Raw genomic sequence first — 26,334 nt, forward strand, 5'->3', positions numbered from 1 at the left:
GCGGTCGGCAGGATGAAGGTCTTCGTAAGTACTCGATCCCACGGTCCGGGATCCGCTGGATTTTTCTACGCGTCGCGGCTCTTTCAGTGACCGATAATATTCGAACATTTTTCTAGCTTTCCAAGTGACTTGGGAATTGCTCGAAAAAATTTGGTGAACCTATTATATCTATCAGTTGTGATTTCAAAAACTGTGATATTTCGAGTTTGAAAAATATCCCTCGATATTTTAATATTTCCTTAAAGTGTGTCGATTGCCTTGGAATGAAATAATTGAAAAACAGTAATGGAAGTTTCTATTTTTCAAAAACTGAACACTTACCATGATCCTATTACGATTTTCAGCTGATAATAGCAGCTGCGTGCGCGTTTGTCGGAGCAGCCCCTCGCCAGCGCCGTGAAGCTATATGGGGTGGTCATTTGGGACACTATGGGGGTCATCTGGGATACTCTCACGGTGTAGCATTAGCTGGTCCAGCTTTGGGTCCTACCAGTGTCGCTGGTCCTCACTTGGGAGCCACTGTTGTAGCTGCTCCATCGATTGGTCCAGCTAGGCTTTCTGGATCGATGTCTGGTCCTGTCCACGTTTCCGGTGCAGTTGCTGGTCCTGCTGTGGTAACAGCTTCCGTTGCTGGCCCTGCTCATGTCGAAGGTTATGGTGGACCCTATGGGGGAGCAGTTGGTAAGTCACTCAAATTTCATAGATATCATCAATATTCAATCTTTTTTAAATATGCTTAAAAATACAATAACATTATATTTTCTATCTACAATTTATTTTAATAAAATTACCTTTGCATTCGCAGGATACGTTGCACCAGCGTACGGTTACGCAGGATACGGAGGATACGGAGGATACGCAGGCTACGCAGGACCCGGCGGACACGGTGGACATGGATCAGTGATAGCAGGACCAGCGTCCCATGGTGCGGTGCTAGCAGGACCAGCATCCTATGGAGCAGTGCTCACAGGTCCAGCGTCCCACGGTGCGGTCCTCGCTGGTCCCCATTCGGGAAGCGCTGCGGTTTCCGGTCCAAATGCTGGTTCAGTAGTGATTGCTGGTCCCTCTGGGAAGATCACTGCCCACGGTACTGGCTACGGTGGCATTCACACTGGTCACGGTCACTGGTAACGACCAGAGCTGCTGAAAGAAAGAAGATATCCATGGAAATCTCTCGATAACATCCACGACGGATAATTAGGCTGATTTTGTACACACTCGTGCTAAGTATCAGTGAAAGTAACATTGTACAACAGATGAATCTTAAAATCAATTCACGACGATCCCCGTTTTGATAAAATAACATTAAATATTGTTTTTCTCTTTTAAATACCTTTTTGCAGATAGTTTGTGACGTAGATATTAGATGGCTCTCTATTTATAGTGTAACAATAATTATGATCTCTTACGATAATTACACGTACATGATTTAATTACAGACCATTACGTCGATAACTTTCGATATACCATGTGCGTTTATCGAATTACATTTCGCATTCTACGGGAAAGCATCGAACGCTGCTTCACCTTTATTGGTTTGCTTTAACGTCATTAAAGGTTCCATTTTCACCGAGCTACAAAGTGATTGGAGAATCATTATACAGTAATTATGTATAATGCAGTTTTTCACGAAAATATCTTTCAAACAAACTGCGTGTCTGTCGGAGGAGATTAAAAAGAAATGTCTAATTTGGAAAATTAACCCACGTTACGACTGTTTTAACGCTTCGCGTCTCGCACGATCGATTCGAGACCCTAATCGATGACTTTTCGTTTCTGAAATACCTTGGTAGATCGTAGTAACGTTTGGCCCTGATTACGCGAGGTGACAATTAAACGAACAAGCAACTAGAGTCGCTTTTGAACGGGGAACACGAATGCAGGCACTTCTGGAACGATTTATAGGCAGCTGGAGAAAAGGGTAAGGTCGTTAGAAGCGTGAACTACGATACGGTTCGTCAATCTTGAATAAACGCGACAATCGGCAGGATCAGATCGATATCTGATTGATCACGAGCTCTGGTATTGCTGATTAGGCGATTTTAAACGTTAAATTGGCGAAGACTTGACAATTTTTAATCAGTGTTCATTGGAACAAAATTATTGCCCAGAACTTTTACAAAATTTAAAATAAAAAATTTTTAAAAATTATAAGAATGTCGCATTCCATAGTTGACTTTAGATCGGAATCAAATGAAAGGAGTAAAAATGAATTTTTACTTTGGCCATCAAGCACAGGTGTTCTAATCATGCCTATTTGAATAATGGCGAGGTAGCCAACGTGGGGGACGTAATTTACAGAAGGTCACAGCTGAGATCACGAGATTGTCAACGTTATCTTTCGGTGTTCACGAGCGCAGAGTTTATCAGGGAATCTGTAACACGACAATTACCGCTTAGTTCTTTAAGGTCACCGTGATCCCCGCCAGAGATTTCACCCACCGAGATCATTTTTGTCTCCGCGCCGTTTCTAAAATATAATCTATGAACGATTTATCACAAAATTCCCGAGACTGTGAGAATTATAAGGAACTAGCTGTTTGTCTATAAGATCTATTGCCAGAATCGCTGAGAATTTCGTGATAATAGGATCAACGAAGGGACCAAAGAATAAGATATCATCTTGGTGGGAAAATCGTGGCTCTTCGTTTACCTTACGTCATCGATTACAACAGTGCATCAAAAGTTCACGAATTCTAAAAGGTTACTAGACCGTCCCCCAGATAAAAGGGAAATATATAAATTTGGATCACAGCGATATTTGAAAGATTTATTTTTTCAAAATACAAGTACAAGAAATAGATTTTAACCCTTCTTCGGATTTCCAAATTTAATTTCATGGATCATCTCTTAATCCGAGAAAAGATTATCATTGCAAATATTTAAAAAATAATAACTTCAAAATTACGGAAAAAGAAATCGAACGCGAATTTTTATTTCTTTCAATCCTCTGCGATAATGAAGAAAACTGATCATTTTCCAGCAAGAAGATTTAATATGTTCTCCACAAATTAGTGCTCTTCAGAATTAATAATGTTTCTTGTTTATCGTTGAATTGCCTTTGATACTAATTATTCAGAATGCATACGCATTGTTTATAGAAATTAATGACTATCATTGGTTATTCAACAGGGTGTTTAACAATGCTCGGCTGGAATTGAAAGAAACAACCGACGCGTTCTAATTTAGGAGCGAACCAGGCAAATTTCGTTATGAACGATTCGTTATTCGTTCCTTGTGCGTTAGTTTACTTGTTTGCGTACCGTGAAATTAAAAACGAGAGAACAAATTTGATTTCAAGTATATTGTTTCAGCTGACCATTGTTATATATTTATTTAATATCATTTTGTATTTTGCAATTCAGTCAATTTTAATAAGTCATTATTACAATTTCAAATTTTAATTAAACAGCCAAAATTATTCCCGTCAAATTGATTAACCCATGGTTTGACTAACAATAGTGATCGATTGATCGCGATAAATCAATTACGATCCGAGTTACGAGCGGACAGATAGTTCGCTACCGTTGGCATTCTACGGGATCTATCTCTGCCGGATATAAAGCAAGAAGGTTGTCCGACTGTTTTCGCGTTGCTCGCGGACCGCAGGCAAGAATGACGAGAGGTGTGGTCGATAACGAGGTAGATATCGGTTCTGGTTGGATCGTTAACGTCTGACGAGTTGCCGGGTATCAAGGAAGCTCGATCGATGGATCCTTCGACGGTCTTCTGGTACGTCGATGACCCGTGAATCGCCTGAGAAATACAAAAATCAACAGTCCAGTTAAGAATACTCGAGGATGGTACTCCTTGATAAGTATATACGAATCGAACGTGGATAATTAAACATTGACAGGATCCTGTACGATCTGTGGAAAAGAGGAAAAATAAGTGGCGATTTTTCAAAAGGAACCAGAGGATATTTATATTGTAGGTAAGGGCGGGTTCTCGGGTCAGAGAATCGGTCGAGAAACGAGGGGATAAATCTCGCCCGTGCTCTCGTACACGGCTCGATCGTTATTCACATCGCGATCTGGCCCTCCACGCTTCATACTTCAGCGTTCTCTGTACCCGTAGCACCGCAGGAACTGAGAAACGCGGGACGCTTTGTACACGTCCTAGTCTAATTCCTCGATTGTCGGGAAGTTTGAAAACGTGGCCGATTTTCGATCGTCTCCGGCAACTCGTTTCGACCACAGCAACCATTGTACTCGCGTAACCAGGCAACCGGCTAGTGGCGTTGGAAATTTATAATAGAGATAAATTTGATTTCGAATTCGAAATAATAAACCTAGCTATCCTAGCCATCCCAGATAGAAATCCTGGTTATGCCAATATCTTCAAACGAACGTAAACTTTAATTTCTGCTTACCTAGAGCAACGTCGTATTCGGTTGGCCATCGTCTGCATTCGTCTTCCATCCATGACGAAAAGATTCCCGGTTTGAAAAACGTGACTACGATTCAAGAATGACTCGAGGACGATTCTGTTTCTTTCCTTCGATCGACAGCCATGATACGTTCGAGATCAGAAGACAGTGGCTACCGAGATTCCGAGCAACGACTTTCCATCAGGCATCACGGGGGAACATTGCCGTACAAGCTGATGCTAAGTGAGCTTTTATAGGTACCATACGCGAACACGTGGGTCGGTGAACTTATCGGGGGTAAGGGCGGGGCTGATTCAATGATCTGCTCGACCGTGACGGGGTGGAAAAGCTCGATCATTCGTTGTAAAAAGGTGTCAACCGCATGACGCAATGTCGGATCGAATCGGACACACCGATACCACACCCAATGGGAAAATAAAAATGGTATCTGCCTTCTGGAACAATGTGCCTGTAAAATAGATTGAATTTTTTTAAATTTTATACCCTTTCACACGAAATATTCTAAATTTGCTACTCTTTGAAATACCCATATTTTCCTTCAACCCTTGTATAGAGTTAACCCATTATTATTTCATAACGGAGGGAGCCTCAAGAGATTTTCAGATATTCCAATAGGAACATAATAAATAATCGAACATCAACGTGGACTGACCACGTTGGGGCTAACCAGATATCCGATTATTAACGCAAGGGTTAATTGTAACTTGTAATAATCGCATATACCATTCATTTACAGTTTCGCTGTAAAACAATTTGGTTATTGACTGGAAATTAATTTTACTTGGGCTGGAAATAGGGGATCGAATTTCCGCAACGTTTTCAACAGTTGTCTGTTGGAACAAATTACCATGGTCAACGATAAACGTTATACGACCGATGGATAACCAGTCCACGCAATTCACGTTTTTTAAACGGCTTTAATAATCCTATTCTACCCCGTTTCTGACTTTGTAACGTTAAGCGGTTAAGCGACAGAACGATGAGCGTTATATCAACGACGAAAATGAACACCATCGATTCAAATCTATCTACATACCCGTGACACGTCTGTCAACGTTTCAGTACATTTTTTCACTTTTATCTACGAACACTTCGATTGACGTTTGTAGAACTTTATAACAATCGGCCCTCGTTGTGATTCAAATATCTGTCACATACTCCGATAATAAATTATTTCATTGATTCGATCTTCGATTGTTAGCTACTCCTATTTTAAATTAAAAGGTACAATGAAATACATTACCATTGATTTCATTTTATATTTCACGTATTTGTTTTTTGCTTTTTTGTATAAAGCGAGTATTTTAAATTATAATAAAAATATGAATGCATCACGTTCGAATGGGAAAATTCAGTCGATTCAATCTTACTTTCCATTTATTCATATTTTAAATTATAATTAAAACACATTGCATTGAAACAGGAAAATTCAATCAAAACTACCTTAAATGTTAAATATCCATTGTTCGTTTTTAAAATTCAAACACTTCCACGAATTAGAAAAATTCCTGAAGGCAGAGATAAATATTCTATAATAATTGCGTTTTTTTCTAGATAACATGATTCTCGGATCTTCCGTGGTTTTGTAAACGAGTCGTGTCATTAAGAATCGGCCCTCGGTAGGTATTCACGGAACGGAGGGAGAATTATTCAAAGAATCGTGTCTCCGGTCACCTTTGCACCTTCGAAAGTGCACGCAACGCCCAACAATGATATTCCAAACGATCCGTGGCATGGTCGATAATCCATTACTAGGCTGCTGCCACTGTAACACACTCGTCTATGACAATGAGATCGTCATTCCAGGCGACAATTGCGACCCATGGACGACGCGTGGGCTACGCAACCCGTGCCTCGCCTAAACGGATGTACAATGCAAATGTGTCACAAATATACTGTCAACGCGTTCACCTAATTTCCATACCTCTTCGTCTGATGAACGAAAAAGACAGTGAACAGACGATTCTGGTCTTCTTCTGTGAAGGTCGCGATGACATAGGTATCTTCGAGCTGATGTTGATAACTTTATTATCTCTGAATTGAGGATCGCTATTTGCATTGATGCTGCAATTCATAGGCTGCATATTTTTTTTTATAGTTTCATAAGAACATTTTATAAGGAAAGTTTGAAAAAATACAAATATTTATTATTAGGGATGCTTAGATTATAAAACCCTAAAAAGTTTATTTCTGAACTTAATTACCAATCAAATATTTAAAAGAATCGAGATCATTTTTTTTTTTAGACTTTTTTCTTATAGCTTCATAAGAGTATCAGATAAGCAAAGTTTTGAAAACTGCAAATATTTATTGTTAGAGTTTACTTGAATTATATAAATGTATAAGAGTGTAATATTACCAAGCTAACACCCTAAAGAGTCTATTTCTAAATTTGATTACTAATTAGATACTTAGAAACAGATTGTCCAGTACGATCGAAAGAATGGTATGCGCGACACAAGGTTGAAGGTAAGGCGTAAAAAAACATCGGTGAAACGGATGCAACGCGGATCTGAATTGGAACAGGCGACCTGCTAGGCACGGGCGGGCTGCGAGGCGTTAAGCGTCGCTCGTGTGTCGCCGACTGTGTTAATGCTGATAAGCGGAGATACAGCCACGCGCCTAGGCCGCAGAGAATGTTTGGCGTGTCCTGTGCCCCGCCCTTGGGGTTGGCGGGAGCAATAGACCCGACGCCGTAGACAATGCCCCTATAAAAGCACCATCGAGCCAGCTCGATGTCAGCACATCCACTTCAGCCATCGAAGCAACGCTTCCAGCAGTTCGCCAACACTCGAAACCCTTCAGCAATCAATCTGTACCATGTGCACCCTCGTAGCGGTCCTCCTCGCGGCAGTTATCTCAGCGGTAGCAGCAGCACCATCCGGTCTTTTGGCCCCGGGTGCTGCACTGGCTGGACCTATCTTGGGCCCTGCTGCTCTTAGCGGACCGATTCTTGGACCCTCAGCCCTTGCCGGACCGGTGGTCGGACCTGCTCGCCTCTCCGGAGCGGTCGATGGTGGCGCTGTGGTGACTGGAGCCGTGGCTGGTCCATCGGTCGTTTCCGGTAGCGTCTCTGGACATGGTGGCTGGCCCGGCCTCGCTGCACCCGGATGGGGTCACGCAGGATGGGGTAAGCGATCGTATAAATTCGTAGGCTTCTGAATAGCTTGTTATCTTTGATTGGACTTTGTTACATCGTGTCGACGTTTTATTTATTCCTAGACAGAAATGACCGTGTCTAATTCAGGAACATATCGCAATGATTTTCACAATGGTCGATAAATTGAACCATGCGTGGTTTAATTTTTATTCTAGCGACGGTTGTCGGTTGTCCGTACTGTGTTGCATTTGCGGCAGATGTAAATTGTGAAATTATAACACATCGATGCGGTTTGTTTTTAGGAGCAGTATTGTCCGGTCCAGTGTCACCTGCTGCAGCTTTAGCTGGTCCCATCACCGCCCCAGCGCTTATTGCCGGACCATCCGGCAGTATAGCGGCTGGAGCAGCTGGAGTCGGTGGAATTGTCCGTGCGCACGGACACTGGTAATTCACCCTACGCTGGACCTCCATCACCAACGACATTTTCGACTGATCTCCGATGCCTGCCATTTTTGAAACCGACCGCGCCACGATCTCCCTCATTTACCGCTAGTACCTCCATCATTATATCTCTTATATGTATTCTGTGTACATAACAATGTTTCATATATGATATTATGTTATAATAAACGCATGCCACTTTGGAGAGGAATTGAATAATTTTGTTCATAGAAATTATGCGATCAACCCCTTCAACCCTTACGCATTATTTCGAATAATAGTTAAATAATATTTCACAGAATTATTTTTAAATTTCAAACATTTTCAATATTAACGTTTTTAGGAAATGGATGGTTGCAAATTTAATCGTAAGCTTCAACGTCCCTTCTATAAAATGCAGTTGAACAATTATTTAAATCGTATACAAAGCTTAATTATTATTACCAAGTGCATAATGCAGCAATTATGGGCGGATGTTGCACTGTAAATTTCAATTACTGGTAAACAAGTTAGCTTAATGCGGCCGCAAAGTTGTCGAGAGTAGAAGATTAAATACCGTGGCCGGTAGAATAGTGTTTCACAAAGTTTCGAACATGGAAATGTCCAAACGGTGTTATTGCGATTGTTGAGCACACCAACCACTCGAATTTCAGAATTATCTTTGTTTGCTCGGTAATGAACAGGTTCGATGGACAAACCCTATTTGTCTAAGCGACAAATGACCCAAGAGTAATAAAAATAGATCTTTGAAAAGTATTAAACTGGGTAGGAAAAAGGATTAAAGTTACACCCTCGGTGTTACAGCAATTTCCCAACGAACAAGTCAGAGAGTAGACACGTAACCCGTTGGCGGGACCGTGTCAACGTTGGTTCCCGATTAAAGTGGCATAGATCGGAGGGCTATTGTTCTAGTCGGGATATTATCGTCCGCAAGGCCGTCGGGCACTGTGACGTCGACCGTTCCCCATTTCACGAGCCATTGTATTATCGTCGTTGTACGCGGTGGGACGATACCTGTCCACCTTCGCCGGTAATTGTAGGAAATTGCTTCAACACCGCTCCAATCAGCCGGGTATTCTCTCTGTCTGTCAGAGGGTCGACTAAACAGAGCCAACTGTGATATCCGAGCATTTCCATCGCAGCTTTGTTCACCGCTTTCTCGAGCACCACTTCGCATAGTTCGCGTACACCCCCTTTAATCTCCGTTTTCAATCGTGTTCGCCCCGGTGGGAAATGCACCGGCAAAGATGCACCACGGAACCCTTTTCGTAGCCGCGAGTTCCGTTCGGATCCCGAAGGACTCCCGTAGGAAATTATTAGCGCCATGCTAGCTTGCATTACCATTTCAAAGGGACACTCGGTTCGTCCCGGTGGTTCGTGGTTCCTAGACGTACAGCAACAAGTACGACCAGTCGTTAAATCGGACGCTTTCCAACCGTGCAACTGCTGAAGTGACCACCATTAAACGGAAACGCGAAGCACTGGTTGCGTGCCGAATATGAAATTCAAGTAGATGAATAACACAGCACGCTTCGATGCCTTTTATCCCTGTTACTATTACAGCAAATATTTGCACGTATCTCTTGGACGCTTAATTAACGTCTTAGATGGAATTAAAATTGTTCGAGTTTTCGAAACTGTTCATAGCTTTTGTAATTCTAACGATTGTGACAGGGTATCTTCAAAGGGTAGCTTCACTTAAGGCTATTCTTCACTTAACGATTTAGAAATTTTCAAAGCAATTCATTAAATTATTTTGGAACTTACGTGTAGCGAGGCGAATGAAATTTCTAGCTGTTCTTCAATAATCACATAGAGATACTCGCAATTCGTGAACTACACTTATCAGTAATGTACATTTAGAACTACTAAGAATTTTGAAATATATTATCATTTGAAATGAATTAAATCAAGACAAGGAACGCAACGAATCCTTAAACCGCGTGCCGACACCGCACATCCGCGATACTACGTCGCGTCTTTTCGTCCTGGCGTTTAATACCTCACGCATACATGTACAGAAGAAATTCTTCCATATGGAAATAGATGGTGTGACATTTCCTCGTGCAAAAAACGACAAGAAACCGGGATATTCAGGGTCAGAACGGTGTATAAAAGCAGATATCACGGGGTTAATTGGCAGTCTCGCAATTAGTCTGATAAAAGGTAATAGCCGAGGAACAAAGCAGCAATCATGAAATTCTTGGTAAGCTTTTCAATTTGATTTTTATTTTATTCTTGTAATATAAAAGAAGATTTGAAATTTTCCAATATTTCCATGTAGGTTGTCCTCCTAGCGATCGCTTCGGTCTGCGCAGCAGCTCCCAGCGCAATTTTGAGCCCGCTGCTGGGTGGAGTGGGTGTTGTTGGGCCTCATGTTGGATCAACTGTGGTCGCTGGTCCTGCAACTGGAGCCGTCAAGGTAGCTGGACCAGTGGCTGGTCCAGCAGTGGTCACTGGAGCGGTAGCTGGTCCATCAGCTGTCGTTGGATCGGTTGCTGGACCCACTCTCGTCTCTGAACCCGGTCTTGGCAGCGTCGTCGTTGGTACGTCTTCAATTACCCCTTTACCTTAAGACTCCGAAACAATATATAAATAAATAAATTGTACAGGTAACGCCCTGGTTTCCCCAGCACTAGCTGCACCCGCAGTATTAGCCGGCGCAGCAGGCACAGTCGTCGCTGGGCCAGCAACTTCAGCGGTCGTCGCAGGTCCTGTTACCAAAACAGCGGTGATCGGTGCCTCTTCTTCTGCAGTCGTCACTGGAGGCGGTCACTGGTAGTAACGTATGAAAACGAGCCTTGAAATCAACCATGTACCTCGTGGCTAATCGAACACTATTATAATAAGGGCGACTTTATACATTTATTCTAGTTGTATTCTATTACTGTCTATGCATACCGGAACTATGTAAGCTCATATAAACGAATAAAGGGAATTGTACTGAGAAGATAATTTTCACAGCATATCTTCAAAAATTTCTAAATCTTTGCAACCGCAAGTTCCACCAAAAGCGTACGCTTCATTCATCAGGAATCAGCGTCGAAACAGCGTCGAAACAGCGTCGGTGGGTTAAGGATATACCCACACGAAAAGGCACGTACGAACAATTTTGCAATTGTAGAACGCGCTTAGACAACTCCTCGTCCTTATCTGGCATCCTCTTCATGAATATTTCAATGCACACCTCCGTCGGGGAACAAGTGCAAGAGGAAATGAAACGCACCTGTGGTGCATCGGGTTTCGACGATGCCTACGCGAAAAATCGACGAGATGACGAAACCGGTGGAACAATGCATACCGCGCGAGTTCCATTCGATTATGCAGTCACGATCGGTTCACTGTCAAGTACGGCGTTTGACAAGTAGTCGATCAACTACCCAGATCGTCAGTTCCTTTCTCGTTTTCCTTTTCCTTTTTATTTCGTCGACTGGAACTGCTACCGTGCTCATGGTTACGAGAGTGGAACGGATTTTCTCTTCAAGGATCTGTAACGGTCCTTCGCGAGCACGCGACCGATTTATGGGACTTCGAGATGTCAAGCACGATAATCAGTATCAGCAACGAGCCGTATCAGCCGCGTGACATTGTTACCCTGATAAAATCGTGAAAATATTTCAGGCTATCGTTGGAGCGAGAGCTTTGAAAAAATAATGCTTTCAGAATATAATGCGTGAAGAGTGCATAGGGAAAAATGTAGCAAGGAATGCATAGTTTAAATACAAAGGACGAAAGAATGGAATCACGAGCGTAATAGACATTCAATTGAATTTTTAATTCTATTGTGTATTCCTGTTTAATACATCGAAATTTGTATTTCAAACAATCGTGACACGCATGTCTGAGCTTGAATACACGATTCAATAATGAAGATTCCAATAAATATTGATAGAATTTATATACACATGATCCATTGATCGAGAGTATCGAATATTGTGAAAATATGTGAGTTTGCATATGAATAAAAGAATAACTGTTTAGTGTTTAGAATTTAGAATTCGTTCTAAATTCTCTATAACAAGTATTATTGACGTTGTGACAAAAATATCATAGTTCAATAAAATATGATTTATTAGCGTTAGAATAGCTTTTCCATCTAACACGATTTCATCGATTCTAAATTCTCCGTTCGAGGCTAAAGGTGGGCTCGATAATCAGGCCACAGGCCACAGGCCACGCAACAATTTCGATGATCGGCGATTTTCCATTTTCCGTCGTTCTCGCGACCCTTCGCTAACCTGCCGGGTCATTTTATTATTCCATTACCTCGCCATTTCCGTGTCGAAGCGGAAGTAAAATTCGGCCAGTAGCAGGCCGAATTCGCAACCGGCCGCGGACGGTTTACGTGATCCTTGTTGGAATTCACGTCCAGGGACCACTGGATCATCGGAGTTCCCGAGGGTTTTCCTAGGGAAAACGCCATCGAGAGTCGATGCCGAGCGAGAGATATTGAAAAGTTCGCTTCTTTGTGACGAGCTCGAGGCTGGGCTCCCCTTTTCAAGAATACACGTTCGATTCGCGCCCACTCTTTTCAATGCACCTACTGCTCTTTGTATCAAAGACTATCGATTATCGAGAACTTTCTATCGCCATCTCGTTTCCGTTTCATCGATTCCACCGGGCTTCTGTTTCTCGAACCGATCGCATCCGCTCGTTGTTCGATTCTTCTGGAGGGAAACGCGGGATAACGGATAGATTATTAGACGCGAATCACGGATTAATATTTCCACGAACGGGGGACTAGGTCGAGTGAAAATTATTCAGGAATCTTGGCTCGAATTGAAATATTTCGATCTTTTGTATCTACTTGGAACGTTCCACCGAGACGATTGGGAAAAGGTGCACGGACGCGGAACATACATATGTATATGCCAGCCATCTTTAAACTTACACTTTTACGATCGATGACGTCGGGTGGAAAAATATTTTCTGCTTTTCACGATGTAACGCTGCATCCGAGTAATTCGATGCGAATGAATTTTTCAGCAAAGGGGACGGTAAGTTTGTTTGCTTCAAATATTTCAGCCGTTTTTACAGAGTATGAAAGAATAATATTTACTGGAGTCATATGCTAGCAATTTATTCTTTAAGGCTACACTATATATGTCAAAGATATATATTTCATACACCTTTTAATCAATTCTCTAACATAGTCAAGAATTAGAGGTAATTTTTCTTGTTCAACACGGGTATGATAGGTAACAACGGTTACAGCAGCAACCGTAATTAGGCGGTCGAAACAATTAACGCGTTAGCGTTGGCAGTGGCCGAACGGATCACATTAACAGACGGATCTTGGTAAACGTGCATGCGAGTGGAGAATTAAATGCAAATAGTTGAGCATGCAGTGTTCGAAACGAGGTCCATGTTCGTACACATCATAGTCGATATTGCGTGTAACCACGAAATGTTTTTCATTTTTCATTTTCCATCTGCATCCACCGTTCAAAGGGCTAAATAATGTTTAATTAACACGTTCGATTTACGTTTGAGTTTCCAATTAAGCAACGAACGGTAATTGCGTTTAAAGGAACGTTCGTGTTTTGCAATCCAGTTAGGTGTGTTATTTCTTAAAGTATCAAGGATGAATTATTTTGACAAATTCATATTTTTTTAAAGAAACTCTGCGTACCTTATCATCAAGTGTTTTCACGTTGAATGATCCAACTTTCCAGCAAAGAAGAGGAGAATTCAGACCGAGACATTCGAGTCTCGAGTTTCTCCGATTATTCTGTCGACGGGGAAGCTCTACCTACTAAGTTTCGGGGAGAGTATAGCGTTTCGTGACAGTTTGGACCGAGACTTGGCTGTAAATTCGAGCAGCCGACGCGAAGCTCGCCGTTTCCAACTTGACAAATCCGCCGCGCGCAATTACGTTGTTCCAGGCGGGCGGATTCAAAGGACGAATTACAGCGGGGGTCATCGTGGAAATCAGTGGGACAGGGGTGAAAAAAATGCTTGGTTAGACGAGCGGGCGAATAAAAGGCTGACACGAATGCGACAGTCCTCGCCTGTTTTATTTCGCTTTGCATCCGTTGAACGATCGACGCTCGTTTGTACTTTTACGCTGCTGATCCTTTTGGGAAAACCGACGTTATTGGGAACCCTTTTTTGACACTCTTCCGCCATCGAAAATCCTTCCCTTTCCATTTTTAACACTTTTTTCAAATGTTATTACAGGAATAAAATTGATTTTATTTTCAAGCTACAATGTATATCGGTTCATTGTTAGATGTTTAACTGCGCTGGTTGTTTGAAATTTCAATTCTTCGCACGTAACGTAACGAAGGATGCATTTCGCGAACGATATTTAATCAAATAATTTTACGTCTAGGCTTGATGAGAAATTTAAAGTTTCCAATAGAAACTCGTGTTGAAGTTGCAAAGTCATAAATCAAAAACTTCGTTTCGCTCCATAGTTTCGCTTCCTTCTTGCCTGTTACTCGAATATTAAACCAAAGATGATGCTTGCTCGGTGAACCGAACTTTTCGCTCTAACAAATCAATGTTTCCACTCTTCCAGTCGTTAGTCGTCTCCATCTCTACAAAGACCCACGTTTTCCTGAATTTTTTTCACCCTAAAATAAATTAGAAATTCAAATTAATTTTCCAAACTTTCCATGTTTCTTAATTGCTCCAAATAATAAATAACAATATTCTCAGATAATTTCTGATCGAGTTCCATTCAAATGAACAGAGAAACAACGGGATAGCCAAAATGTTAATAACTGACTGTTTCGGCAGTTAACAATTGTTTCTAAGCAAATTACCCCGTTACGTTGTTAGCGTTTATCGAATAGGGAATACAGGAAGTTTTGTGCTGAGAATAAGCGCGGAACGAGATCATGAGCAAACCTACGGTCGGTTTGCGTTGCTTACTATCGGGGAAAATTCAGTTCCCTCGGAACAGAACCGTTATTACAACAAGTTGTATATAGTTCGAGGTTGATAACAGTTCTCGTCTATGACGTTGGACCCGGAACTCGCCTACTCTGATCCCGTCCATCGTTGACCGCACCCTAACTCGTTTCTTATTCCTACTTTCATACAGGGTTGAAGGTTGCATCGTCGAGCTCTTCGATGTTCTCCATCGAGTATATAAGTCAGTGTGTCAGGAGGGTTGAGCATCAGTCACCAGTCAGTTGAAGACTAAAGCAACAAACAACATGAAGTGCTTGGTAAGAATCAGTAAAATCGATAATTTAACCCTTTAGCCAAGTAGTAATCTCGCAATTACAGGGAAAGAGTTAAAGAAACAGACAATTAATCATCAAACTTAAGCCCTAAATTTTCTACTTTATATTCCCATTACCGTAGCGTTAATATTTCCTGTACTATTTCCTAGAATTGTACACTTGCCAAGAGTTTCCATCACTATCTCATCTAAGAAATCACATTTCATGGCCTATACGTATCGTTCATACTTCGTATATCAGTGTTGCGCCGACAGAATATTCTGGCAAGCTCAATTATTTGGCAGTGATCCAACAGAACGGTTCCATAAGATTCCTATCTAAGAACAGAATCAATAGCGTTCAATTTACCTAACAAACTAAATTCTACCAACGGGATGTCCGCAGGTTGTCCTCATCGCCGCTCTGGCCATCGTTTCCGCCGCCCCTGAGCGCGAACGCCGTTCCCTCGGCTGGGGACACAATGGAGCCGTAGTTCTAGGTGGTTTGGTACCTGGACCAGTGGCTCCTTCAGCTGCAGTCATCGGGCCCGTCGCTGGATCTGCAGCCGTTGTTGGGCCCTCTGGGGGCTCCGCTGCCGTGGTTGGACCAGCTGCTGCTTCTGCTGCCGTCGTGGGACCGGCTGCTGGTAACTTGTTCATCCTATCTGCTCGTGTTCTCACTTCTATTAAAATTAAAAATTATTGGACAAGAATAAAATATACAGTCGAAAAGAGATGGAAGATTTCAAAGAAATTATTATCTTTCACAATGATAAATGGTAAATAACTAACCGTTTGATTTTTCAGGATCCACCGTGGTGTCAGGTCCCTCGGGAGCAATCGTTGTGCCTGGCCACAATGTCCTAGGACACTGGTAGATCGCAACCACCCCGGATTCGACCCCATAGCTCAAGGCAACTCGAACCAACTCCCTCGTCAATCTACTTCGAGTGGCTTCTCGTCGACTCCCATTTTCGAGGCTTCGATCAAAGCTGACCGTTGTTTGGAACGAAAGACCCTATAGATTCAACAATGAAATAGTTCGACCCTTTTTTCTATTATATACCGTAGACTCTTTGAGCGAACAATGTGTTCGAACTTCGAAGAGGTTCTTTCATGAGTTTCTTCCTTTTGTAATTAGCTGTACCATTGTTACTCTTGTATCGTAATAAATGAATCTCCATCTTGTACTCCATTATGTCTGCTTTACTTTCGGATTGATCGTCTTAATCTTAATAGTCAAGCTTGCTGATTGGCTTGGTTAATTCAAGTTTACAGTGAGTGATCAAATTATTAGAGCCATGGTATGAAAAATGGGCTTTTCGTGTTTATGTAGAAATAGAGCCACTTTTTAAGGTTTTTATATTGTGTAACTTTTAATTAATAATTCTTCACTGTTAATATACAAAAAAATACTTATAAAAATAAACGAATACATTTAAAAGATTATATTTACACATGTATGTTAGTATTTCGTGACGCCGCCTTTTGTTGTAATTACTGCCTCAAATCTTTTCATTTTAAGCAATTCATTTTTAATTGCTTTATTTCTGGCCCATACTTTTATTAGATGTTCAATCAATTGACATTCCCACAAACTTTCGATGGGGTTCAGGTCCAATGAATTTTCAGGCTAATCAAAAACTTTCACTTTTTTCAACTGTGTATCACAACTTTACAAGCATCAATACATCATAAAAAAGTAATTAAAACTCCGTTTAATTCGGTTTTCATTTAAGAATTGATCATTTTTATATAAAATCATCAATTTATGCGAGTAGCTCTAATAATTTGATCACCCACTGTAGAATCATGTGGTCATAAAGGATATCGAGTTCTGCGAGGACCAGTTGTTCCAGTTTTTAACTACTTTTAGATTGTTAAACGCATTGCTGCTGTTCCCTCGCCCATAGCCGTGGCGATGAAAGGATACATATAATAATGACTTTGCCGCCGTTCCAGTGTTTTACCGGATCTCGGTTTGAGAGACTAGAAAATCTGACGTATGACATGTTTGAGAATAAAATTATTTATTTTGAAGAAGAGGACATATTGTGAGAGGATCCCACGGTACCCGACTACATACATTTGTTTATTTTTATAAGTATTTTTTTGTAGATATATTAATAGTGGAGAATGATTGATTAAAAGTTATACCAGGTAAAAATCTTAAGATTGTGGCTCTATTTCTTACCATGGCTCTAATAATTTGATCACCCACTGTAGAATAATTACTTCGGTACAACGTTCAAACGATAAATATAGCAGACAACCACGTATAATCACTGTATTAATAAATGACAGGTTTTGAATACAATTAAATGTTTGAAGTAAAAGTAATTATTGGACACGGTGAGTTTATATAGTTAATTAACATTTCAACAGGTATCACTTTAAGAAATTGATGTTGAAAGAAAATTTGAATTTAATTTCAAAAGATTCTTTATCATCGAAAATGCAACGAAATTTGTAATTACAAAATGCTAATTAAATTCCGTGTAGAGTGTGTCAAATCAATTGATTTCCGAATAAGCATCATCAATATGACGTATCAGAAAGTATAATCTGTCACGTTGACATGTTTGTAATTAGCTCATTAACGATAAAATTGATACGTGTACGCATTGAATATATTAATCATACCTAAACGTTAATAAATGAACAGGGAAGATAGAATAATACATGTAAGTTGATCCTTTAACTAACGTTAACGTGTTTGAAATTGTAATTATAATTGCAATTCTGAAATAACTTATTTTCACGTCTCGTTTATAAATTGGCAATGTTAATTGAAAATTTAATTAGCAAATACAATAATATAATTCCAGATTATGTACGCTGTTTGTATATTATATTATTTTTGAAATTATATAACGAAATTTAATCTTTATTTGTTTCAGAGCGTACGAAATATAAAAGAGAATATCATGGTTTCATATAGGAAATCGAAGGTATGAAGCAAATATAAGGTTGGTAATGGTGGATATCGAGTGAGACACAATATTTTTTCTAGGTTTTTAAAATAAGTTTATTATCTGATAAAAATTTAAATTACACAAGGGGTGAGGGAAAGAGTAGAATTTTCCATCGTGCCAATTACAAGGTATCCATCGTAATTGCGACCGAAAACAAAAAGGGAGTGCGACCAATTGTCGAATTGTAATTTTGCGCAATGAGATAAACTCCCATCGTCGATATTCATTGTAATACTTCAGGTCCAGTTATGCCGGGATTTAAATGGTTATTTACCATCCTTTCAGTCCCCACGCGGGAGCAAGGGCAGGTGCGGCTACAACGGCAGCTGTATTATAAACATTAAATTTATATTAAACCGTGAGTATCGATCTCGATCGTACGATTACACACTCGATAGATATTCGGAAGCAATGTATAAAATTTATATTAAACCATGAATATCGCGATCGTACAATTACATTTTAATGAAGGTTCAGATTAATATGTAATAAAACTTGTTTAAAAAGAATATCTTTGAGGTGGAATTAAATTGATTACTTGTAAACATCTGTTTCGAGTAATGAGAGAAAATTTTCAAGTTGAACGTGATAATTTATATAATGTGAAGATACTTACGCGCCGCGAGGAGTTTAGGACCAGCGGCGATGGCAACTGGAGCCGCAGCGATTTTGGGACCGATCCATCCCGACGATAGAACTGGACCCCCAAGGATTCCACGGCGTTCTCGGACCTCTTGTTCGGGGTAGGCCGCGACGATGGCGACGATGGCGAAAAGGATGAACTGAAATTACAAATAGATCCATTGTTATCGTCGAATGTCAGATAATTGATAGAACCTTACTCTGTCGCATTGCTTGACATTTCAATTATCCTCTCAACTGAATTAATCAATTAATCATTTGCGGTCGTATTTATCAAAGGATGGGAAATAAAAAGAATTATCTATTTTCCTAATAGCTACTAAGAATTATATATAGACACAGTAATTGAGAGTAAATATACAACAGTAAAGGGTTAAGAAATTAACAAGTAGAATAATAGTAAATTATAATAATCTTAAGATACGATTAGTTGAAAATAGAGGCAATTAGATGTGGATTCGAAGGAATCCAATCTTGTCTGCACAATTACGGAGTAGATGCTGAGATCTCGGTATAGTCTTACCAGGAATTTCATTTTGTCGGTTGTGGTGGATTACTTGAGCTTCTTCGAACTCGAAAGTGCAAGCGACTGATGAAAATCTTAGCTTCGACTTTGTCTTTTATACTCTTATTTTCCTACCTATATACAGTAGAACAGCGTGTACGTCATCCACCCCGTAAGGACGCGTGTTTGTCCGGGCCGCATGGCGGCTGCTCGCCCTGCCAGGCTATCCTCTCGCTCGTACCTTGTCGTTCCAGCGGGCGTGGCCGGGACTTGAAATCCGTAAATCAAGACAAGCGATCTAAAACGATGAACTCGCACAGAGGCAATGTTGCATCAGAAACCTCGATTGAGCGCTCCGCGGCTGGTGGTACGTACCGTTGCACACGCAACGTGGTGCGAATGTTGCAGAAGTTAAAACTGGGCCATCGGCCGCATATTAGCATATTTTACGGGCGGAAAAATATTTCCACCGATCGTTACGCGTCGACGCTACGAGCTAACACAACGGGGAGAGAAAAAAATACGAATCGTACCGGGCAGACCCTATTGGGTTAGGATTTAGGGTACGGGCTATAAGATGCAATCCACGGCCAGTATTGCGAAAGATACTTTCGATTGCTGCATTAGACGGCCTTGAATTGATTTAAACTAAAAATATGTTTGATCGCGATACAGGAAGGTAGGAAATTCTGCTTTGAAAGTCCAGTTTGAAATGTTACAACATAGAAAAGCAATTACCCGTGTCCGTGCGCCTCCAATGTACGATTTTTTTCGTTTGCTTATTTTTTTTATTCCATACGGTTCAACGTTATTTATTCCCCCGGCCGGTTTAATTGTTCGCACGCGTGAACGCGATTGCGCCATCGTTCCTTTCAATAATTGCTTTTCGATGTTTAGAATTTTTTAAAGAAACTTCCCTTATTTAGTTCTTATTTTTAGGTCCGCTAAGATGCCTTCCTTTTCCATAAATTAATAATAGAAACCGATTGGCATCTACGGAATTAATTCACAGTGATCAACAGATATCAGACGCTATACCGTTCTGTCTCACGTTTACTTCAGTCTTTGTTCTGGCGTCCATATGGAATTCCTAGGATAGTTCGCGAAGAAAACAGGGTGCGGTGAGCTTTTTTCTTAACTCATCATCGTAATAGAGTATATAACCGTTCAGGTCGATTCGCGATGAAACAGTTAGCGATTCGAACTGGTCAGCGATGAATTTTACGGTAATGGAGAAAAGAAAAGAAGCCATGAGGTTGCTGGTAAGTGTACGAAACTTTATTGTAGCTGATCGAGCGATTCGATCGAAGATGCGATCGCTCAGTTAAGAAACGGCCGCCGCGGCCGGTTTCTGATGAGAAAACTTTAATACGTTAGTTTTTAATGCGCTTCCGCGTAGTCCGTGAAATATGAACGATCCTCTATCTGTGACCAATCCTCGTCTGATATATAGAATAGCCTGGTATTCACTGGTAGCCGGATAATTGAAACGTATGGCCGCGTTCTGTAACTTTGATTAAGACGGGTAATCCGTAGATTCCATTTAAATACGGTGCTCCACGGTAGAATTCCGCGGATGATCTGTTCATAACGTACTGACGTTTGGTTACATTGATATTCCAGCTGCTTCTAAATGACAAATTTACAATTACCGAGGATTAAAACGGGATCGATTCGAGTTTGAACTTCGCCCCGGTGGAATTGCGAGCTCGTAAACCACAACGCGGATTACCTCATTCGTCTACTAATTTATTAACGCATTGCCGACAAACAACTTTCTCGTGGACAATGTTCAACATTTTCCTTCTATAATTCTGCAAATATATTCAAACGATAGATGTAATCGTGTCGAACGAGCGCACTTTTTCTGCAAACTTTATTAAGATATTATAGCAAAAACGAGGAATAGGAATGAAGCTGTTCTAGTAATTAGCATGTTAATCGATGTAAACAACGATATTTATTCGATAGGTGAAATAGAAATAGTAATAAGAATGAGAGCAAGATTTGTCAAGATAATTTTCCAATTCTTGGCCGACACTTTGATGCAAAGTTCTCGAAGGAAGTGGATCTCGGAAGATTCGACCGAATGCTGGCCACGTAGAGAAGCACGTAACCGCGGTGGCGATGACGTGTTCATGCGCGGCACGTTTACCGGAAACCGAGTTATGCAAATTCACGATGCGTGCGACTCTATCTGTTGACCAGCGCAGCGCTCCGTTCGGATACGTGACAGATATTGTTTTCGAATCACCTGAAGCGTTGACGCGACTCGCGACGATGGGCACCCGTGGTTAAATTATGATCAACCTGGTTTACTCCAATTACATGGTTCATACTCTGTTATCCATTACAACACACCACTGATAACAGATATCGGTCTTTATTTACTATTTACTAGGGTGCCATAGTATAACTGAGGATAATTTGCAATTTTTTTTAAGTAAAACTAAAAAGGATTTACATTTTATATAATTAAAGGGTAGAATATAAAAGTAGGTAATAAATCAAAGTGCTGCAGAGTGAGAATTCAAAGCACAAAGGGTTAAAATTGAAAGAATGAAATGCTGAAGAATGAAAAAAGAGATCAGAATAATTTTCAATCTCTTCAAGTAAAATAAAAAAAATAAAAATCGGTGACAAATGAAAGTGCTGCAAAGCAAGAACTCAAAGCACACAGAGTTAAAATTAAAATCTCGATTTATTAGACCAGAAGATTTATTCTTTCTGAAGAATGAAAAAAGAGATCCAGAATGATTTTCAATTTTTTCAAGTAAAAGGAAAAAAGATTTATATATTACATCGTTAAAGGGTTGAATATAAAAATAGGAAATAAATCAAAGTGCCGAAGGGGAGAATACAAAATACAAAATGTTAAAGTTCGAATCTTGATTCATTAGACCAGAAGATTTATTCCACCCTGAAGAATGAAGAAAGAGATCAGATATGTTCTATTAGCGTAATATTTGCGAGCTTAACGGTGTCCCTGTATGTAGATCGGCTTAATAAACAATATTTACGAGCGAGATTACGTAGAAAAGCATTCCAACTATTGTGTCGGCGGCCCACGCGTACCGTGGATAACGCGTCGAAACTTTTGACACTCGTCTCAATAAATCACGCTTTATCCGTTTTCAGTTACGGTTAGCAACATCGATTCTCCTAACGTCGGTTCACGCCGACGTTTCTCCTTATCATGAAATAGTGGGCGTCGGACAATCTGCGCCACCGTTTTTCGTTGCTCCACTTTATGGAGTTGCACCTGCGGTGACCTTGTTGGCCCCGGAGCCCATAAAAGAGACTGAAACGATTGTCGCCGGTCCCGTGACCACCACTACAGTCGAGGGATCCTCTTCCGGACCTGTGACTATCCTATCGCCTGGTAGTTCCAGTAAAATTCTACAAAACACAGCTCCATCGATCGAAGGTAATTCTTTTACTCTATTTAAAAACATTTCGAATACAATTCAAATTTTTACGAGTCCGTACTCGATGTCGAGATGGATGTACGAATTATATAACCAAACCAAGAGTACTGAGATCCTATTACTCGGCGCAGCTTTTATGCGATGCATAAAACGAAAAATTTATTGGAATCACGTATCCTTCGCAGAGTGCGCGAATTTAACGGGTCCATAAATTCGAGCTTGTTCGGAGGAACACGCGTCTGTTGTGACATAAACAGGAATTTTATTTCAGAAACGACGAATATATCGAGTGTACCAGCGGATGATTCGGTGCTCGTTAGAGGAGCGTCGTCTGGTCCGGTAATACTGATAGCCCCTTCCGATAATTCCGTCGCTATCGGCGTCGCTGATAACGCAGCGTCAGCCAAAACGGAAACAAAGAAAGGCGTCGTTGCTACGTCAGCGAAGGCGTCTGTCGCAATCGAAAACGCAGAAGAATCGTCGCCGACCGCGGATGCATCAGCGAACACGACGGCAATTAAAGAAACAATAGGAATAGCGTCAGCGAACGCTGTAATAGGTCCCTCCACAGGTCCCATAGTTATTACTGGTCCAACAGCACCGCCGTTGCCTATTGCTCTCGCTACTTCAACATCTTCATCAGCGACTGTTTCTGCTTCCACGACTGTTATTTCTATCAATGCGACTACCACCGCGGCTGCAAATGTTTCTAGTATCTTAACTGATGATGGAGGAAACGATGAAGCACCTTCTCTCACAGGTGAGGATATTTTTGAAAGAGGATTAACTTTTTTTTTTCATTTTCTAAATTAAAACCGAATGTCGACTTTAAGAGATCCAATTTGTAAATTACGATTAGATATGTATTCCAGCATCAGGATACTTACTATTTACAGAGACGACAAAGTCAGGGAGGATCGAGGGTGTAGCGTCTAGCAGGAGTTCTCTGACGACCGGTTCCGGTAACACGGTAGCATCATCGACGGCGAGAGTTAATTTAATTCCACCTGGAGCCACGATCGTAGTCGGCGAGACGCCTTTAAGTAACGTTGTCGTATCAGCGCCAACAACCCCGTCCGTGCTCGTTTCCGGTCCCAAGGGAAGAGTTTCCGGCGTCGGTGCTTCCTCGCTGCTGTTCAAAGCGCCCCTGTATCCATTGCAGCGTTAACTGCTTGTCCCATTCGTTGTTCCTCCGGGGTGAAGATATAAAAGAAAAAAAAAAAAAAAAAAAGGAGAGAGAATCGTTTCTGACGCTTGAATTACGCGACGTTTATTCGCAGATGCTCGACGTATCCTTTCTAAAGACAGTTTCGCTCTGTTAACGGCGAGACAAGCCGTGCATTCGTTGACATTGCGTTGGCGACACGACACAAGGAAGGGAACATGTTGTGCAAGGACAACCGGAGACCAACCAGAAGCGAGGAACTGGCATTGATGGCAGCAAGTTGTTTGCTTGAAAACCACTGTTGCATACAATGGCTGCAATATTTTTCCCACCTCTTCGTATCGTTGCGTGTAGCAAGGTGCAACAGTTTCAGGGCCTCGGGCTGATTATAATAACGGTATTGCTTTTTATCATATTTATTCGCAGTTCGATGTATTTCTGTAGTCGTGATTTATTGACACCTTGAACGGCACAATGGAAATAGATGCACGCAGCGAAACAGAATGCATAACAATTATTGAGGATATAATTTCTTTATTTTCAATGTTATACATTATATTATTAGTAAGATTTTAGATTAATTCCTATTAACTTTTACTTTTTATATTCCATATTACCACGATATTAATTAACATTTCTCATTGAGAGGAAATAGTTGTTACGTTACGAGATCTATGAATGCTAATCAATTTCATCATTGTAAACAAAGTAAGCGATCTAATGAAATCATATTCATCCACTTGATCCAGTTATCTAGTATGTGATCGAAGCGGCTGGCGCAACCTTTGCTTTGGGTTAAATCATAGCAAACAAGCCGAACCTAAACCGTACGATTAAGCTTGAAACTCAATTATTACAGAATCGCTTTCACTAGGCAAATCGACTGTGTCGAGTTGGCTCACTATGGACTTTTGACGTATACACGCGTTTGTTCGCATTTGAACCTTTTCCAGCTTATACATTTTGTAAGAGTGATCCAATCACACGATGAATTTATTTGATTAGCTATCTCTAAAAAAAGAGCAATCTCTTTGAAGTATTATGGTTTCAATGTCACTGAAATGGCACACGGTGCTCGACAATTCTAACAGTGACAATTTAAATTTCATTATTTCTATAATTTAAAAAGATTTTTTATTTTGAAATTACATTGTGTGCATTGAAAATATCTTAAATCTATCTCATATCTAATCGTAGCTTATAATACGACATTACTGGGTCGCTATATATAACTAAGCATTTTAATTTGAATATTTTTTGCTCGTGCTTCAAGGCGTAAAGAGCTTGATCAAGGAAGCCGTTCCTACGCTATCTTGCTTCTCACTTCCTGTGAGACTCATGGATTGAGCCAAGCTCGTTATATCGGTCAATCCTAGAAATAGACACGATATAATTAATTCAATTTTCTAATAAACACTTCACATAAAATGACAAGAAGTTTATTATTACCAGACACTGGAAGTAGGTTCCTAAACTGGGCGTTCGCTGAGTCAATTCCTGGTAAATTGAAAGGTTTTAGAATATCGAAATTAATAATTGGCTGAGAATGAACTCGGTTCATCTGGAAAAGAAAAAAAATAGAATCGTCAAAAGGAGAAACGATACGTTAATGTCTCCATTTGCACGTCCGGTAAAAACGAATGGAGACGAACAGCCGCGTTTATTATTACAACGAGAAAAATGTATTCTGCATAGCGGAGAAACGTAAATTAAAAATGAGCCGATTCGTTTAAATTTTAAACATCCTCCCCGCGCGGGAAATTTTAAATAGCTCTCATCTAACGCAGACAAATGTGTCTTTCCAGTTGAATGTACAAACGTCACGGCTCGTTCGTTTCAATCTAATGCATTAATGCTTCGTTCTCCTTCGTCAAAGTTACACTTATCCGTCTTGTTTCGTTAAATACCCTATGCTGTACTTGGCGATCACGCCTTGGAAACTTAAGGCTTTTGAAAATTTGAAATATGAATTCTTAAGACGAATAATTTTGAATTCGAATTCTTCACTTTGACATGTTTTTTAATTCTTTATTTTACATTTTCATATTTCGAAGTCAACAACCGAATAATTTTAAGAAATCGAGGATAGAATTGTTTCGTACCTGCAGACAAACGAAAAGCAGCAATCCGAGTAAGGTGAATTTCCTTGCAACCATTATTCCCGTTACAATGTCCTTTGAACTGGTAAATCTAAGTATGTATCTGCTACTGAACGGATCACTGTACAATGACTAAATACTTTCCCGACTACTTTATATACCTGTCCAAAATCATTATTCTTACGTTCATCTTTAAGGAAAAGATAAAGCTGTCCGTGCCAAATCGAAATGTACGTCAACAAATTCTTTCATCGACGTTCGTGTGTAACAGACGGGACAGCGGATGATTAAAACGAGAATCTCGTAAAAGCACGACAAGGTTCGTGTGAAATAAAAGGAGATACGGTAGAGCCGCGAGCGTACACAGTCACGTGTTGAAAGCAATGTTTTGTAATAACGCGTGCGACAACGTGAT

General features: G+C 40.6%; 6 protein-coding genes and 1 long non-coding RNA gene across 7 annotated transcripts; 5 read left to right on the forward strand and 2 right to left on the reverse strand.

Annotated features, from left to right (window-relative positions):
• On the forward strand, window positions 1–1,365 carry LOC117601448 (uncharacterized). Its single transcript, XM_034318172.2, has 3 exons — window positions 1–24; window positions 345–681; window positions 806–1,365. The coding sequence occupies exons 1-3, from the start codon at window positions 13–15 to the stop codon at window positions 1,129–1,131; spliced, it is 675 nt and encodes a 224-aa protein (XP_034174063.2). The 5' UTR covers window positions 1–12; the 3' UTR covers window positions 1,132–1,365.
• A 5,837-nt stretch (window positions 1,366–7,202) lies between these two features.
• Window positions 7,203–8,131, forward strand: LOC117601449 (uncharacterized). Its single transcript, XM_034318173.2, has 2 exons — window positions 7,203–7,520; window positions 7,793–8,131. Exons 1-2 carry the CDS (start codon window positions 7,211–7,213, stop codon window positions 7,936–7,938), a joined length of 456 nt encoding a protein of 151 aa, XP_034174064.1. The 5' UTR covers window positions 7,203–7,210; the 3' UTR covers window positions 7,939–8,131.
• Window positions 8,132–10,081: 1,950 nt separating this feature from the next.
• Apd-3 (apidermin 3) lies at window positions 10,082–10,871 on the forward strand. Its single transcript, XM_034318214.2, has 3 exons — window positions 10,082–10,137; window positions 10,216–10,477; window positions 10,544–10,871. The coding sequence occupies exons 1-3, from the start codon at window positions 10,126–10,128 to the stop codon at window positions 10,711–10,713; spliced, it is 444 nt and encodes a 147-aa protein (XP_034174105.1). The 5' UTR covers window positions 10,082–10,125; the 3' UTR covers window positions 10,714–10,871.
• A 4,200-nt stretch (window positions 10,872–15,071) lies between these two features.
• On the forward strand, window positions 15,072–16,533 carry Apd-1 (apidermin 1). The gene is made up of 3 exons (XM_034318216.2): window positions 15,072–15,109; window positions 15,512–15,752; window positions 15,913–16,533. The coding sequence occupies exons 1-3, from the start codon at window positions 15,098–15,100 to the stop codon at window positions 15,981–15,983; spliced, it is 324 nt and encodes a 107-aa protein (XP_034174107.1). The 5' UTR covers window positions 15,072–15,097; the 3' UTR covers window positions 15,984–16,533.
• Window positions 16,534–18,108: 1,575 nt separating this feature from the next.
• Window positions 18,109–19,344, reverse strand: Apd-2 (apidermin 2). Its single transcript, XM_034318158.2, has 3 exons — window positions 19,246–19,344; window positions 18,697–18,862; window positions 18,109–18,406 (listed from the first exon to the last, which is right to left on the reverse strand). Exons 1-3 carry the CDS (start codon window positions 19,255–19,257, stop codon window positions 18,351–18,353), a joined length of 234 nt encoding a protein of 77 aa, XP_034174049.1. The 5' UTR covers window positions 19,258–19,344; the 3' UTR covers window positions 18,109–18,350.
• A 970-nt stretch (window positions 19,345–20,314) lies between these two features.
• On the forward strand, window positions 20,315–23,823 carry LOC117601437 (uncharacterized). The gene is made up of 4 exons (XM_034318157.2): window positions 20,315–20,489; window positions 22,366–22,654; window positions 22,927–23,415; window positions 23,552–23,823. Exons 1-4 carry the CDS (start codon window positions 20,442–20,444, stop codon window positions 23,821–23,823), a joined length of 1,098 nt encoding a protein of 365 aa, XP_034174048.2. The 5' UTR covers window positions 20,315–20,441.
• Window positions 23,824–25,054: 1,231 nt separating this feature from the next.
• On the reverse strand, window positions 25,055–26,287 carry LOC143305380 (uncharacterized). The gene is made up of 3 exons (XR_013062264.1): window positions 25,923–26,287; window positions 25,270–25,381; window positions 25,055–25,192 (listed from the first exon to the last, which is right to left on the reverse strand). It is a non-coding gene; the product is annotated as an uncharacterized LOC143305380 (long non-coding RNA).
• Window positions 26,288–26,334: the final 47 nt, after the last annotated feature.

The sequence above is a fragment of the Osmia lignaria genome, chromosome 6, assembly GCF_051020975.1.
Source record: "Osmia lignaria lignaria isolate PbOS001 chromosome 6, iyOsmLign1, whole genome shotgun sequence".
In the NCBI taxonomy this organism is placed as follows: Eukaryota; Metazoa; Arthropoda; class Insecta; order Hymenoptera; family Megachilidae; genus Osmia; species Osmia lignaria.